At 28.2% G+C, this 17,234-nt stretch overlaps 2 protein-coding genes across 2 annotated transcripts; one reads left to right on the forward strand and one right to left on the reverse strand.

Moving 5' to 3' along the window:
- The first annotated feature begins 744 nt into the window (after window positions 1-744).
- Window positions 745-6,614, forward strand: LOC101513802 (wall-associated receptor kinase-like 14). Its single transcript, XM_004500993.4, has 3 exons — window positions 745-1,705; window positions 4,987-5,064; window positions 5,171-6,614. The coding sequence occupies exons 1-3, from the start codon at window positions 967-969 to the stop codon at window positions 6,484-6,486; spliced, it is 2,133 nt and encodes a 710-aa protein (XP_004501050.1). The 5' UTR covers window positions 745-966; the 3' UTR covers window positions 6,487-6,614.
- Window positions 6,615-8,059: 1,445 nt separating this feature from the next.
- LOC101513500 (allene oxide synthase 1, chloroplastic-like) lies at window positions 8,060-10,181 on the reverse strand. The gene has a single exon (XM_004500992.4). The coding sequence runs from the start codon at window positions 9,955-9,957 to the stop codon at window positions 8,335-8,337; it is 1,623 nt and encodes a 540-aa protein (XP_004501049.1). The 5' UTR covers window positions 9,958-10,181; the 3' UTR covers window positions 8,060-8,334.
- Between the last annotated feature and the right edge of the window lie 7,053 nt (window positions 10,182-17,234).

The following is a 17,234-nucleotide window of genomic DNA, read 5'->3' on the forward strand; positions in this document are numbered from 1 at the left end:
AAAAAAAAAAAAAAAAAGGATGAAATATTATTGAATATTGATATATATCGGTACTGTTGGCTTGCTTCCAAGTTAGGTATTTCTTAATAGTCACATAAATAGTTTGAATGGAACTATAATCACTTGACCCCATCACCCTCATAAGACTCTTTTGGGTTAATTCTGCCATAAGCACATTGTGAATAATGTGTTAGCTAACATGTGCTGTAGTCCAAGTTAAAAATATCAAAATAGTCTAAACTTAAGTTAGTCAAGATTTTGTGAGTGGCAAAACACTCTCACAAGAGTTGAGTGTTATTCTTGTTATAGTTATACGAGGGAATTCAAATTCAAAATCACAAGTTATATTAAAAAAAAAAAAAATCATCCGAACACTTATACCGTATATTGAGCAGTCACATGAATGAAATATATTAATTTTCTAATCTTATAATTTTTTATTTTATATATAAAAAAATTATAATTTTTAACATATATTTCTTATTTAAATTATTTTTATATTTTTATTTAAAATACTTTTTTAATATTATTGGTGAGTATTTAATATTTTGTAGTTCTCAATAATAGTATATAAGTAAAAATAATAGAAAAAGTAATACAATTAACGAATACGTGAATTTATTATTATTTTATCTTTGAAAACAAAATACTATTTGCAATTAGAAATAGTATATTACAAGTCATTATTATGTGGCCACCTTTTTCTTTGTTTGTCATTATTTAATTTACATTACATAATAAGGGAATGTGAAAACAAAAGAAGGAAAGAGGTAGGCGTGGAAGCAGAAGATATCTCGTTGAATCAGACTCGTTAACGGATTTTGTTGCTTTCATCCACACGTATTTCTTTCTCAAATCCTGTTCCCAATAATAATCACTTATTTTATCGATTTTCCTTTGTTTTTAATTTTAATTAAACCTTAAATAAGATTAATGAGAAACACCCTTCCTTAGATAATCTCTGCCATGATCTCAATCACAAATCACCCACTTCTAATCCTTTTATTAATCTTTCTCCCAATAATCAAAGGTCAAGTAAATTACCAGAAATGCCACCAATCATGCGGTTCAACCAAACCCTTCCCTTACCCTTTCGGTTTCTCTTCCGGTTGTTCAATTCGCTTAAACTGCACTCCCGACGGCGAAATCTTCATCGGCGAATTTCCAGTTCAATCGGTAAACTCAAACAGCATAACAGTAAACATCAAAGCACAATGCAATCGTCCATTTGAAAAATTCCACCAACTCTTCAGCCACAAATACGCACCAACTTCGGGTAACGTGATTCTCTTACAGAACTGTACAGAAACTCTAATACCGTGTTCGATACCGGAGGCCCTGCTTCCGAGTCACTTTGAATCTCAATCTAACGGTTGCGGCGGCGGCGGCGGTAAATTGAGTTGCTACTTTGAAAACAACACGAGAAGTTTTGTGAATGAGAAAAAATTGGATCGAATTGGATGTGAATTCTTCATGTCGTCGATTTCGTCTGAAGATTTGACAAATAATTCGGATGCGGCGGTTTCTTTGGAAGTAGCTACGATTGAGCTTGGATGGTGGATTCATGGAGATCAGTGTCTTTGTTCTGATCATGCTAATTGTACTCAAATTGAATCGCCGATTGATGGAAAGCCTGGGTTTCGGTGTAGCTGTAATGATGGGTTCGTCGGCGATGGTTTTTTGGCCGGAGTAGGCTGCCGGAAAGGTTAGTTAGTTTTCCCTAATTAATTAATTAATTAATTTTCTTAAGATATCAATTAATTGAAAATCGTTAGTGCTAATGATTTCAATTATAGTGGATGTGAATTGACTTTCTGTCCGTGTTCGTTAAGTCTTTCTAATACTACGATTTTATACTCCATTAGATGAAATTAGACACCTTTAGATGGGATTAGACATTCAACTTTGTTCTTTAATCTTCACTTATTTATGTATAAATTTTTTAAAACATAGCTTAGCTCTAAAACAAAAGCTTCTTTTTTTCTTCAATAGGCAAATCTTTCCCATCAATATATAAACAAATAAAGTAACTTTGTCTTTGTAGAATTAATTAATGTTTAGTTGTTTACACCAAGCTTAATAGTTTAACTCCTTTTGTGCATATTATTTTACTCTTATGCTGACATAAGGTGCTCGTGGACTATTCTTGGTAAACAATACTCTGTCCATATACGCATGATTTGTTTTATAGCATTTTGCATTGCACGTATACATAGTTTTTTGGGTACGGATATTTTGGTATCTAGAAGTAGAAGATACTCTACGCTGAGACCAACTATGTTTAAAAACATGTTTTATTTTTAATGTGTTGTCAGCTCAAACATGAATGTCCGTGATTGGGAAAATCTAATAAATTCGATATAGGGTGATGTTAAAATGTGATTTAGAAGAATATTTTAAAAAATTTCAAAAATATATTTTTTTTAAAGGAACTTTTTAACATTTTAAAAAATTAAATATACGAGTTTTAAAATAAAATTTATATATTTGACATCTTAAAGTGTGTTCTTGAAACATATATTAGTATTTGTCTTTAAATATAAAATGAACATGGTATTTTTAAAGTATTATTTTAAATATTTTCTTTATCATTTTTTTATTATTTAAATTAATTATTTTATAATATCAAAACAATATTAATTATTTTTTTTAATCTTTAATTGTTTTATCTCGAATTATAATTTTTTTAATTAACTATGATTAATAAAAATATTTAAACAAATACAACACATTTTATTATTAAAATTAATAAAATTTATTATTTAAAAAAAAATAAGAACAACTCAAATCTAACTAAAGTGAGACAAAGATGATCTTATAACAGTAAATGAAAGTGTCTCGTTAGCCGTAAAAAGATTGGTATAATATAAAGGAGGCGTAGGACCTGGCAGCAACAATAAAGTGACGAGGGAAAGAAACAGTGTACACGATGAAACATATGCGTGCCAATTAGCTACATCAGCCCATGATTACCGGGAATTTAAGTCAATAAGACAAATCAATTAGCCTAGTGGTCAAATTTTATTAATCTCTCTCCTTTCTTTTTTGTCTTATCAATATTTGTAAGAGTTCATTACCCGCAAGATAAGGAATTTCACCTGGAATTTTCTTCAATAGGGTATTATACTATTTTGCATCACGGGACAATAATGGTGGAGTAGTTTCATACACCAAAAAACGGTGGGTAGTTATTATTATTATAAAAGAAGTAGCGGAGTTGGAGTAATATTTCTAAAGAGTTTAATTAGTAAGTGTTTTTATGTGTACAATTTTACATAGACATTTATAAAATTATTTTATAGACTAATAACAAAATATCATAATAGTGAAAAATAACTTGATGTGTATATAATTTTTTTATTAGACAATATATATTAATTAAACTCTTAAATTGATACTAATTAATAAATTTAAATCCATCATATTGACAATTAAAGATTTCAAATGAAATTTATTATTAGTAGTAGAAAATATAATATAAATAATTTTTTTTTAACTTAATTAATAAATATCAATAATATTATATTAAATGTCTTGTATCAAATTTGAATTTAATAATTTATAATTGTGGTAGTTATTTATGATAATATTTAATTTTCTTCTTAAGAAAAAGAAAAGAAGATGGAAGAATTAATGAAAGAAGAAGGAAAAGACCAAAACAAAAAGAAATGTATTAGTAAAAACATTAGAAAAGAAGCTGTGACCGTAACATGTTGATGCTGATATGAAGTTATGAGGTTAACAGATTGCTCGTAGGTTCCCCATTTATTATGTGGGATTGTGGGCTATACATAAAGTAAAGGTGAATGATAGTTGAATGATCATGAGTGCTTTTTTAACTTTGTCTCTTCAACCCTCTCAAATATATTATCGAGAGATAATATCCATAATATATTTTATATTACTAAAAATTAAATTTAATTAAAAAATTAAAAGTTGAATGAACATTCACTTAAAATAAATTTTTAGATACTCCAAAAATAAAAGAGCACACTCAGTATCACCGTGGGCTAAACGCCTAAACCAATTCTCATGTACAGCCACGGTTTAAAATTTATTTGCATAAATATTTGATTATGGTGTAATATTATTTTCTGTAAAATAAGATATGATGAAACATTTTTATAAAAAATATTTTTTAGAGCTTTAAATGTTTAGCGAAGGACCATACTCAAAAATACTAAATATATAATATATGTTTAATATATATTTAATTCATGTAAGTTGACGTTCTTTTTTTTAATTTTTTTTTTGCTTTTCATTTATTATTCAGTTTTTTTTAACAATTATTAATGCAGTGATAATTTTAAAACAACTTTAAATTTACAAAATTAAAATTGAAACAAAAAGTTTACAGAGATTAAATAAAATATATATTTAGTTAATTTTTTTAGTTATAATACGGAGCGAGGGACTAAGCCAAGCAAAACTACGCGGAAAGTAGAAACTCCAAAAACATAACAGTAAACCCGGTTAGAAATCTGTAGGGGAGGATGGAAAAAATTAATACCATCTAACTCACCCTAATTAAACAATTTACATGACACACTTTATCGTACAGGCTAACAGATTTCTTCTCATAAGAATTTCCACATCAAGCTTAGCTTAGCTGTTGATTGATGTATCATGTATCACGTATAGGTCTAAGGATTGACCATTGAATCCTTCAAAGTTATCGCATTAATTGCAACCAAACATATTGAACTATTCTAGGTGATCGCTTATCTACCCCACGTTTTGCTCAAAAATGTTAAAATTACTATCAGAATCATGTTTTCGGTAGTATAAATCACTCCACATTTCACTGGTAATTTAGCTAGAAATTGGGGGTAGGGGAGCTCATTCCAGACTTCCATCTGTTTTGCTAGTTTCAAAACTTCGTTCCCTGTATTAATGATCTTAACTGGATCCAACTTAATTCTAATTTTTTAATAATTTGAGTTGTACTAACTGTGTCATTTGAATTTTGCTTGTAAACACACACAGCCTCATCAACATGCAACCCAAAAAAATACATGTCCGGAAGATGTGGAGGAACAGCAAGATTTATTGTCTTAATTGGAGGTATGTGGATATTTCATGTTTCATAAACCATTTGAGATTATTTCATGTCAACAACCACACAATAATTACTCATGGAACAAATATCAAATCCATTGAAATATTGCAGGATTTGTTTTGGGTGCTTCACTGATGGTTACTCTAGGTTCAGTATGTTGTTTCTTTCGCCGACGCACCAAATTAAGAGTCACAAAGAGCACAAAAAGACGCTTCACCGAAACTACTAACAATTACAGTGTGCCTATCTATTCCTACAAAGACATTGAGAGAGCCACACATAGTTTCTCAGAGAAACAAAGGTTAGGAACCGGAGCATACGGTACGGTTTATGCTGGGAAACTTTACAACGATGAATATGTTGCTATCAAAAGAATAAAACACAGAGACAATGAAAGCATTGAACAAGTCATGAATGAGATCAAGCTCATTTCCTCTGTTAGCCACCCCAATTTAGTACGCTTATTGGGTTGTTCCATTGAGTATGGAGAGCAAATTTTGGTGTATGAGTTCATGCCAAATGGAACATTGAGTCAGCATTTGCAAAGAGAGAGAGGAAACGGGCTTTCATGGCCTGTTAGACTCAAAATTGCCACAGAAACAGCCCAAGCCATATCACATCTTCATTCAGAAATTAATCCACCTATTTACCATAGAGATATCAAATCAAGTAACATACTTTTGGACAACAATTTTGGTTCCAAAGTAGCAGATTTTGGGCTATCAAGATTAGGAATATTAACTGAAATATCTCATGTTTCAACTGCACCACAAGGAACACCTGGCTATGTTGACCCACAATACCATCAAGACTTTCACCTTTCAGATAAAAGCGATGTATATAGCTTTGGTGTGGTTCTTGTTGAGATCATTACAGGACTAAAAGTAGTTGACTTTTCACGTCCTCATAATGAAGTGAATTTGGCTTCTCTTTTTATTGATAAGATCAGAAAAGGGCTTTTGGTTGATATTATAGACCCAATATTTCTTGATCCCCAAGTAACCAATGATGAGTGGACACTTTCTTCTATACACAAAGTTGCTGAGGTGGCATTTACATGCCTTGCATTTCATAGGGATATGAGACCTTGTATGACAGAAGTGGCAACTGAATTAGAGCAACTAAGGTTGAGTAAGTGGAAATCTGTTGATGAAAACAATTGTTTTGTTTCAATAGAGTTGTCTTCTTGCTCTTCTTCTTCTAGTGAAAGTGAGAAACCATTGAGCAATACCACATTGAAGAACGTTGGGCCTAAGGGTAAAGGCCTTATTAAGCTGGATACTGGGCCTGTTTCTTTGAAGTCAGTTGATAGGCTCAATAGTAGCTCGCCGGTTTCGGTACAAGACCCAGACCCGTGGTTTAGTCAGCAGAGCTCGCCCTCCAATAGTTTTCCCAGTAAGATATTTGATCATGGATCTGTTTCATGAGGTCAAGCTAGTTTATACTACTAGATATATAAGCTTTTATTTATATTTTGTAACCAAGCTTATCTCACTATATAGTATATACTGGTTTTTATGATATGCAACATCAAAATAGAATTTACTTTTTTTTTTGTTAGAAGACTTAAAAAAAAAATATAACATCAAATAATATTTGAATTTATAACATAGCATATAAAAAATATTCATACCCCTCTTTACCATAATAACCATTGGATTTGCAAAAACAAAATCATCTAAAAAAGATTGTCACTTTTAACCTTTAATTTTGGATGTACCTTCAACTATTTTTTGTCAACTGTATCTAATTATTAATATAATGCGCATCACTTTTAATTTACTATTCTCCGTTTTATAATTATGATAACAAAAATACACCAATAATCAATAAAAATCATGAAATAAAATCATAACTCTCTAATTAATTTATCATTTTTTATTGCAAAATAATCACATTCCTATTATATTGTATTCTTTAATTATATATCACACAAAACATGACTGTTTTAATTCTGTAATATTCAAATGTCATAACCATCTAATTTAAAAAAAAATCAAAATATAACTCAGATTAGTGATTGTCCCAACCCATCACTATTTCTCTTCAACGGACGTAAATTGATCGGACGACCGACATAATATTAAGCATAAAGTCGTTGAGTTGCAATTGAACCGAAACTTCATTCTTGTATTTTGGTGACTTGGTTGGCAATAATGTGGCTATCTATAAATAATCATCGTCATATAGTTATAATATAAGAATTAGCTTTAAACACGTATCACTTTCAATTCAATTCAATCATCTACCCTTATTATCTACTTTAATTGTGGGACTCTCATCATGTCACGTAACATAACCATCCTGAGGATGAATTCGCTTGTGTTGAAAAAAACATAAGGAGATTATATTTTAATCGAATGTTTTGAATAAGAAAAAAAATTGATTTAAAAATAAAGTAAACACTTATTTTGGTTTTGATAAATTTTGAGAGTTTTAATTTAGTATTTGAGAAAAATAAAGTACATTTTAATTTTTTAAAAACATAAATACGATCAAATTAGTTTTTACGTGCATCACAATAAGAAAATTGAATTTTTTTTCTTCAATTACTCATCAACTTAATTATCATATGATTAATTTTTGTAAAAATAGATAATTAAATTTTCAAGAATAATTAAATATAGACAATTAAGTTCATTAAACAAACAAACTTAAAGTATCTGTTATGGACTCAATTAATTATTTTTAATTACTATAAAAAAATTAATTATCCTTTATATAGCAATTACATGGGGATAATAATTTATAGACGAGTTATTGACAAGTCAACAACAACAAAAATTCAATTATTTAAGTGTGGTTCCCATAAAAATTTATTTGATTCAGTTTATTTTTCTTAAAGATTAAATTGAATCTCACAAAAAATTTTGAGAGATCAAAATGGATATTTATCTTAAAAATACAGAGAATTGAATAATTAAAACTAAAATATGAACTTCTTCTCACAAAGCAACGAAATTTCACACAACCATCGTAATCAACGAAAAAACTAAAACATTTGACACGCAAAATATGTTCATATTTCTCTTTCCTCTTGTAGTAGTACTATACAAGCAGACATAAACATAAGAAACAAAGTTAAAATATTTCTTTTTTGGACAAAAAGTAAAAATATTTTAATCTGAACAAACGTCTGGATGAACAAACTTTAAACTAAGATACGGTCCATGTGCATTTAATAAAATAATCTAGCGAATGTATTTTATGAAGCTATAATCACATTCATCTTCATTATGCATAACAAAAAACATTATCATGATCATGGACTAAAACTAAAAAGTTGCTTTCTTAAGAGAAGTAAATGTAATAGCAGATCCTATCGGCGATTTACCAACTTGTATCCCAAAAGTATCATAACGGAGAAAAAACTCGACCACCAAAAGTCTAGAAAACAAAACAACAAAATCCTTTCCAGCACATTGTTTATTTGAAACCGTTGGTTGTTCCGTTTCAGGACCGTTAGACCAAAGCACATGTTTCAACAACTTCTCTCCCTCTTCACCGATAAACCTCTCCCCAACAAATTCATCAGGTCTATCAAAAATCTTAGGATCCTTCGTCGCAAACGGTTGAAAACCAAACAACATTTCACCTTCTTTCACTTGAAACGAGTTTTCGTGATTCTCAATAACGAAATCGTGTTTCGCTTTTCCGTATTGTAACGGCACAGGTGGTTCAATTCTAAAGGATTCGTACACCACTGATTTCATCAACGGCATTTGTTCCATCGCTGCCATCGTTACTTTCCCACCGTTAGATTTAACGGCTGATCTAATCTCTTCCGCTAATTTACTGTGAAGATTAACGCCCGCACGTCCAATCCACTTTAACATATTGGGGAAAAATATCTTCATTCCACCGAAAGAATTAAAACACGTGGCGAATATAAGATTGTGAACCGCTTCTTCTTTAGAAACTCCGAGTCGAACCGCTTCCTCTAAAACCGGTCCAGAAGCAGCATCGTAGAAGAAATCATAAAGTCTTTGGTAATCTTTTTTCACCAAAATTGGAGGAAGACGAAAAGTGTGAAAAACTGCTTCTTCAATATACTTTGGAAGACCTAATGAAAGAATTGGACTAAGCTGAAGCAGAGTCCATTTTGTTATAATTTTTGGAGCTTCGTTTTTAAGATCTGTTTCGGAAGGGTTAACTCCGTAAAGTGCTTTCGCAAGGTAGTTAAAAGCGGCTTGATCGTTAGCTTCGGCGAAACTCGCTTTTCCGTTTTTTGCAAGCTGTTTTTCCAACGTATCGAAGAGTTTTGCGTAAGAGGAATGAAACTCAGGGATGAAATGGGAGATTCGTGATGTAAGGAGATAAAAGAGGAATCGTTTGAGTTGATCGTGTTTTGGTTCGGATGGATCGAGGTATGAGAGGATTCTGTAACCGCCGGTGAGTTCAGTTGACGGCATGAAAGTTCCGGTGAAGAGATCTCGTTTTTCTACTTTGGAAGTATCGAACAGAACGGGGAAACTTTTTCCGTCGAGTAAAACGATGACGTTTGGGTTATTTGAAATGAAAGGGCCAGGTGGCATGTTGGCGCGAAAAACGGTTGATTGGTATTTATGGGCGCGTGTTCTAAAAAATTTGTCTCGTCCTCCGTTATAAAAATAATCGAGACGGTCTTTTATGGGTCCCACTAAAGGGAGTCCGTAATCTCCAGGGATTTTTCGTAATGGAAGTTTTTTGTTTGTTTCGGGTAATGGGTTTTGTGGAACGGGGGATAGAGATGTTGTGTCTGCTGTTTCTGATCCCGAGGATTTTATTGGTGCAACTGAAATTGGATTGAAAGGGCATTTCGAAACGGAGCAACGATTGATGTGTCTTTTTGTTCTCTTTAATGGAAATTCTGTTTGAAGGAAAGTAGAAGAAACGGAGGTAAGTGATGTTGTAGCCATCTTTTTCTTTGTGACACAAAAAATGAAGGAACAAATTTGACCAAGGTTTATATAAAATGCTATGTCATATGAATTAATAACTTAACAAGGATATGTGATTTGTGGAGGAGTGATTTGTTGTGGGGTTTGTATTTATGGAGATTTAATGCTTCAACATTGAGAAGTGTTGAAATTGAAAAGGAAGACTATAATGGTGGAGAAATTTGCGTGGTTGAGAGATCGAAAAGAAAGTTGTGTAAAATGTGCACTTTGTTTTTCGTAAATTCTTGATATTCGTATTAAATTTTTATATGACTAAGCTGGCCGGCCGGTGCACCATTACGGTAAGGGATTAGTGGGTGGATTTCTAAAATTTAATTTCAACTTATATTCCCTTTCAAATGATATATAAGCTATAACAATACTTAAAAGTTAATATATTTTGATTCAATTCTTAATTAATATATCAATATTTTAATTATTAATTTTATTTCAAATAAAATATTTAGAGTTTATAAAAACAAAACGAAATTAAAAGCTTCTAGAAATAATTAAACTCCTATATTAGCTAATATGTTGAAGGAGGAGAAATAAAAAATTGTATTATAAGCATTAATGATGTGAGAAGAAAAAAATCGAATTCAAAGTTTAATAATTAAAAAATTAATTCGAAATTATGTTGTGATTTAATGCACTTGGATAAGATTTTAAATAATTATTCTATTTTTGTTGATGTTATAGTGTAAATTTGACTATGAAGAAATATTGTAAGTATTGTAGTGAGATACTGAAATATAATTAGATATTTGAATAAAATTTAGTATTTAGTGAAAAGAAAGATTATTATTGTTTGAATAGGCTTATGAAACTGTCAACAACAATAATAATATCATAAAATATATACACCGATAAAAATTTATAATTTATTTTGGGGATAAAATGATAAAAATTTAACCTACTTTTTGGTAGATAAATTTTAATTTTAGTAATTAATGTTTTTTTACAAGAATTATAGTTTAACATATTATAAAAATAAATAAAAAAGAATTATAATTTAACACTATCTTTTGAAATACAATTCTTGTAATTTGAAGGCATAATTGTAGATTTAGTCCTTTTATTTTTTTTAATTTGCAAAATCGTTTCTTTTATTTTAAAATTTGAAATATTTTATATCTTTTTTTAATTTTTTAACTAAAAATAATGACAATGTGATATAATTTAAATAACGTGAGATATAATAAAACTCTATGAAAAATTAATTTCATTATAACTTTTTTTTATAACTTTTTCTTATAATTTTTTTTTATGGACTGAGCTTGTAAATTGTGAAGTCGTATACAACTTTATTTACAATATATCAAGTCTTTAATTTTTAATTAAAAAATTTAAAGAATTAAAATTATTAACTTTTAAATAAATAAAATCAATTTCGTAAATTAATGAAAATAAGAAACGAAACTCTATTTTAAAAGAGATAAATCACTTGGTTGTCGTTAAACCAACAGAAAAAAGTTTGTTTTCTGTGGTCCTTATTTCTTCTTTGTAATTGCTAATTTTGAGAACAGCTTATTTTTGGACGGTACAGCGTATAAATTTATTATTGTAGGCTGTAGGTAGAAAATAAGGAAAATTGTGACCAAAAACATAAAACACGAAGAAGAATACGAAATATTATCTCCAATTTTTTGTGGACTGTGCTCTTTGTCTTCAGAAGTAGGCATACATATCTGCGACGATTTACGTAATGGTTTTGCATGCAAAGAGAAATAATGAAAGTGAAATCTGTTTTACTTTTCCTTTAAAAGAAAGGAGGATTCTCTTGTCTTTTTTATTTATTTATATATATATAATATAAGTATAGTTGAAAATATTTAGGTCATATTCGACTCAAATTTAAAGTTTAGTGTAAGAAAAAAAAGATCCGTGAGGCTAAAGCAACTGGCCTAAGTACTCTTTGGATATACGACGGTGCTCTACATATGCACGTTTGCAACAATTAAACGCGATTTGTCTTAAAAATATTATGTTTTATTTCAGTTGGGATAAATCGATTCATACATCAAAAACAATTTTGACTTGAAGTTGAGATTCAAACTTCTACGTCCACTACAAACGATTCCCCATATTTTATTTTCAAGGGTAGAAGAGATTGTTTTATTTTTTTTATTTTTCTATTTGACAGTTATACCTTGTGTGCTATCAATTCTATACGCTTCAACCATGCATTGTTTTCCCCCTTTGTTATAACTGTTTTTATGTGTACTATATTATTTTTTTGGTAATTATACCTGCAAAAACAATTTTAATCTAAACTATCGAAACAACGTCAATTTATTAGAATTGCGTTTATGTTAATGTATTTAAATATAAATTAATTTATATTTAATTAATTTTTAACTCAAATCAATTTTATCATAATGAATTCTATTAAAATCAATTTTACTCATCACATAATTAAACATGCGCTAAATATTGATAGTAAAAGATCTCAATTAAAAAAAAAGTATTTTAATTAATTAAAATAATTTTAAATATATTTTATTAAAATCATTTTGTATTTATATTAAAATAATTTAGACAAATACATATGTAATCCTTTATGTTTTTCGATAGTAATAATTCAATCAGTTGATGACTTTTTTTGTAACACTTCAATTATTCAGGTTACGTAACATTTGCACCTTTAATTTTTTTAACACATTCCATTAAAAATGTTATGATACTTATGTGACAAATTTATATAGTTTTTTTAGTAAAAGAAATAATATTATTACACAAATTTAATGAAAAAAATTAATTTAAAAATATATTTTTCACCGAAAAACTATATAGGAAGTATTCCCATCATTCTAAATCCAAAAATTTCAAACTAAAAAATATTATTTTTTTCCTTGACTTCTCATCCTAAATCCAAAAACTTCAAACCCAAGAATTACAACAAAACCCATAAGCACATGCCATTTTCGAAATTATTTTGTGGGTTATTACACAGATTTATCTAAGAAAATATTGCCATCGTGGAGGTATACGGATATCCCATTCCAAAATACGGTTCTTCTTGGTAAGCTAGTTTGGAGTGTTTGACATTTATGAAGACAAGTTATGAATCTGTGTTATTTCCTAGATTAAAATAAGATAGGGTCGTCTACATAGAATCTCATTCTCAAGAGAGAAATGTTGATGTCTCTATAAGTGACAAATATATGTACGTATTTTTTATTTATCAATTAAAATATTTATGTTATTTCTTTTTTAATATTTATTAGTGATAAATCTATCTTATATTTTTTTTTATCAGTGACAAATATATATCATTTAATTTTTTTTTATCAATAATATATATTTGTTGATTCATTATTTATATTTATCGATGATAAATATTTATCTTTATTTTTTTTAAATTACAATTAATAAATATGCGACCCATATTTTTTTATGTATCAATGATAAATAATTATCTAATATTTTTTATAAGTGATTAATATTTATTGCATGATTTTTATATTTATTAGTGATAAATATTTATCATTTTTTCATATTTATCATTCACAAATATATAATAAAAAATAAATGACAAAAATTTGTCTCTTTCTAATTTTTTAGTTATAAATATTTATCCCCTTTCTTTTTTATATTTACATGTGATAAATATTTTAAATTTATCAGTGATAAATATGTATTCCGTATTTTTGAATATCAGTGGCAAATATATGTTTCATAATTTTTTCATATTTATTGGTGACAAATATTTATCAGGCGTTTTTATATTTATCAGTGCTAAATATTTATCCTGTATTTTGTTATATTTATTAATGACAAATATGTATCACGTATGTTTAATATATTGATAAATCTATTCAATTTTTTTATATTTTGTTTTTAGGAATGAAAAACTTTGGACTTTCTGGAAAAAAAAAAATCTATTGGTTAGAAAAGATGGAGTTGAGAATGATATGAATATGGAGAAGGAATAAAATGGGAGAAATAATATGTAATAAGAAAATAATTTAGATTTGAAATGGGAAAATATAGTAAAATTGGAATGTAAATCTAAAAGTGAAGAAGTGAAAAAAAAAATAGAGTAAAAATTCATTTTGGTTTCAGAGAAATTCTTAAAGACTCATTTTAGTTATTGAGAAAAATAAAAGAACTTTTTTGTTCTTATGAAAAATAAATCGAACCAAATTAGTCCTTATGTGAACCACAATTAGAAAATTGGATTGTTTTTGCTAACTTGTCCGATGACTTATCAATTTGATTCTCCTATGTGTAATTTTTATAAAAAAAAAAATGATAATTATGTTATTGACAATAATTAAAAATAGACAATTAAGTCCCTTTATAATAATTAAATGAATAATTTAATCCACACAATAAAAATTTTACTAAATTATAATGTATTTTAAAAGACAACGTCAATAATATCCAAATTAAACCACAAGAGTATCCTTCATAAACATTACATGAAATCACACATTAAAAAATGCGAGCAGGAAGAACATTAACACACATTCAGAAATGCAATGGACACAAATAAAAACGTGAGAATGAAGGAAAAAGTGAAGCTTGTAACACCCTTTTTTTTATTAATTAATTTAAAATCATTAGTTTTGTTTATCCTTTTATTAATTTAGTGTGACGATAGTAAGATAATTATTCTTTGAATGTTTAATTATTTGATAAAGTATTTTCATATTAAATAATTTATTATTGGGATTTTTATTATTGACTAATTAAAACTCGTAGAAATATTTGTCTTAGAGTGAACAATGACCAAGCCAATTTTGACTAAGTCAAATTTAATCACTCACACTACTATTTTTATAATTATATTTTATAAAATTTAATTTATATTGTGTCCATTCAAATGTGTAACTAGCAAGAATAAATACATGAATGCCAATTAATTCTTAACGGTTGGTCATTGAATGGCATTATTCCAATTTAATTCCTTATTCATGTGTGCAATTAAACTCAATGAAGAGAATTATTCATTCTCTCTGATCAGCTTTATGCCTCCTTTATTAGTCACATACACCTCTCCTTCTTAGGACACGATTAAACTTACAGTATAGGAAAATAAGTCATAATCACTCACACGCATTACCAACACTACATTTATCTCAAAAAAATTTCTAAGCCACTCAAACAACCATCCTTACATTCCCTAGTTTTTATCGGAGCTATAAACTTTTATTCACCTTGGTGAGACTTTCGAGGGCTATATAGTGGTACGTGGAAGGAAAGCGTCCAAGGTAAGGGCTTTTCCCCATGCAGAGTTAGGTTAGATATTAAATTAGCGATTCGTAAGATATTGATATGGTGTCTGGATGTATTAAAAGAAAAATGTCGATTTTATTTCCGTCGTAAAGAAATTAACTATCATGCTTTGATTGTTTCTTTTGAGTAATATCTCTATTTTGATGAAATTAATTATAGAATTATATTTTATTACCATACCTTCATCAATATGTTTGTTGTGAAAACGTTCAATGCCATACATGTTTTAGAGTACTTACTTATAAAGTTATGATTTTTATAATGATGTAGTCATTAACATGTTTATTATGATGTATTTAATTTTAATCCTTGATTCTTGAGTATTTAAATTTTAAAACTTGACTTTTATGAACAATATACGTGTTTTGATGAAATTGATGAAAAGTTTATTTTTCATTTACCAATATGAGGAAATTGATTTTTGAATGCATTAATGAATAGTTTTCTTTGTGGTTGCCTAAGTGGCTGGTTATTTGTGTATGATTTTTCTTTGTGGTTGCCTAAGTGGCTAGCGATTTGTACATTTTCGAACATCATTATCATTGTCATGACATACCATATGCATCTTTGTGGACGCCTTAGTGGCTGGGTTTATTTTTCCCCTTGGTATGGGGGGCTTCTGTGTGGACGCCTTAGTGGCTGGCTATATCCGGATCATGTATGTTTAGGACATGCATAATTTGCATACATTTTATTGCCATTATTATTTTTATTTAATTATTTATTCTAAGGTGAGTTACTACTTGTTGTTTAGATATATTTTATAATTTTTGGTACACCTTATGAATTATAAAAATCATTTTCTCTAAATCTTTTATTACAAAAAGATTTTATATTTATATTTTATGGTTGTTAACTTATTATTTGGTCTAATTTTGCCGTGGGATGAACTGACCCCTTACACCAACATTTAGGTACTAACGATCTTGAAGGGTTGCATGAATGACGTTTGCTTGGCGCACGCGCGTGGGAAAAAGGGGTACTTTAATAAAATAATAATAATAATGTTTGTAGTGATAAAACCGTTGTGATACAATTTTTAAGTTTATTTATTTCTCATCGTTGATTTTTAATAGAAATGCGGAGGCGGGGTCCTTCTGCTAGGAAAAACTTGAGTTATTCTATTTTTGAGCGAACATTTTCTACAATTAGTAAATTGTCTTTACAAATAATAATATCCGATAAATCGCATTGTGGTATTTTTTTTAAAATGGAATTAAACTATTTACTAGAGAAATTTTATTTATTATATGATGAACTACTTTAAAAAAAAAAAATTAAGCCGTTTTTGAAAGAAAATAAATATTTTTAAGTAATGTCTTGGATCAAAATCCGGGGCGTTACAAAGCTTATGAAATAAATGACAGAGACGACAAAAATCACACATTCAAAATCGCAGACCACTATGAAATCAAAAAAATTTCTATCTTAGACTTGTAGTTTCTCTAGATGAAATAACACTATGGTTTATTTTTTCATAAATTGAGCGAAAAACTAAATTGTCTTGGTTTATTTTTCTTAATGACTAAAATGTGTTTTTAATTTTTTTAGGGACTTAATTTAATATTTCAAAATTTCATTTTTCTTAAAGATTAAAAAATGATTTTATTTTTCTCAATGACTAAAAAAATTGACATTTACTCAAAAGAATATATATTCATTAATATACACCGAAAAAAAGAATATAATAAATAATAGAGAGTAAATCTGTGATACATTTATTAATAATTAGTATGTTGAAACAAAAAAATAGATTAAAAATAGAGTAAACGAATGATATGATATATATATATATATGTTGATTAATAATTAATATATTGAGAAAAAAAAATAAGAGATTAAATAAATAATACATTATTTATAGGTTAATAACCAGTATGTTTGGATAAAAAATATTTCAGATTAAAATATCCATAATTTTAATTAAGTGTTGATGGTTGGCAAAAGGGTAGTTATATAATTCATCATCTATATATTAGATAAGATAAGATAAACATAAACTACGATTTTCTGTT

The sequence above is a fragment of the Cicer arietinum genome, chromosome 5 (assembly GCF_000331145.2).
Source record: "Cicer arietinum cultivar CDC Frontier isolate Library 1 chromosome 5, Cicar.CDCFrontier_v2.0, whole genome shotgun sequence".
Classification (NCBI taxonomy): Eukaryota; Viridiplantae; Streptophyta; class Magnoliopsida; order Fabales; family Fabaceae; genus Cicer; species Cicer arietinum.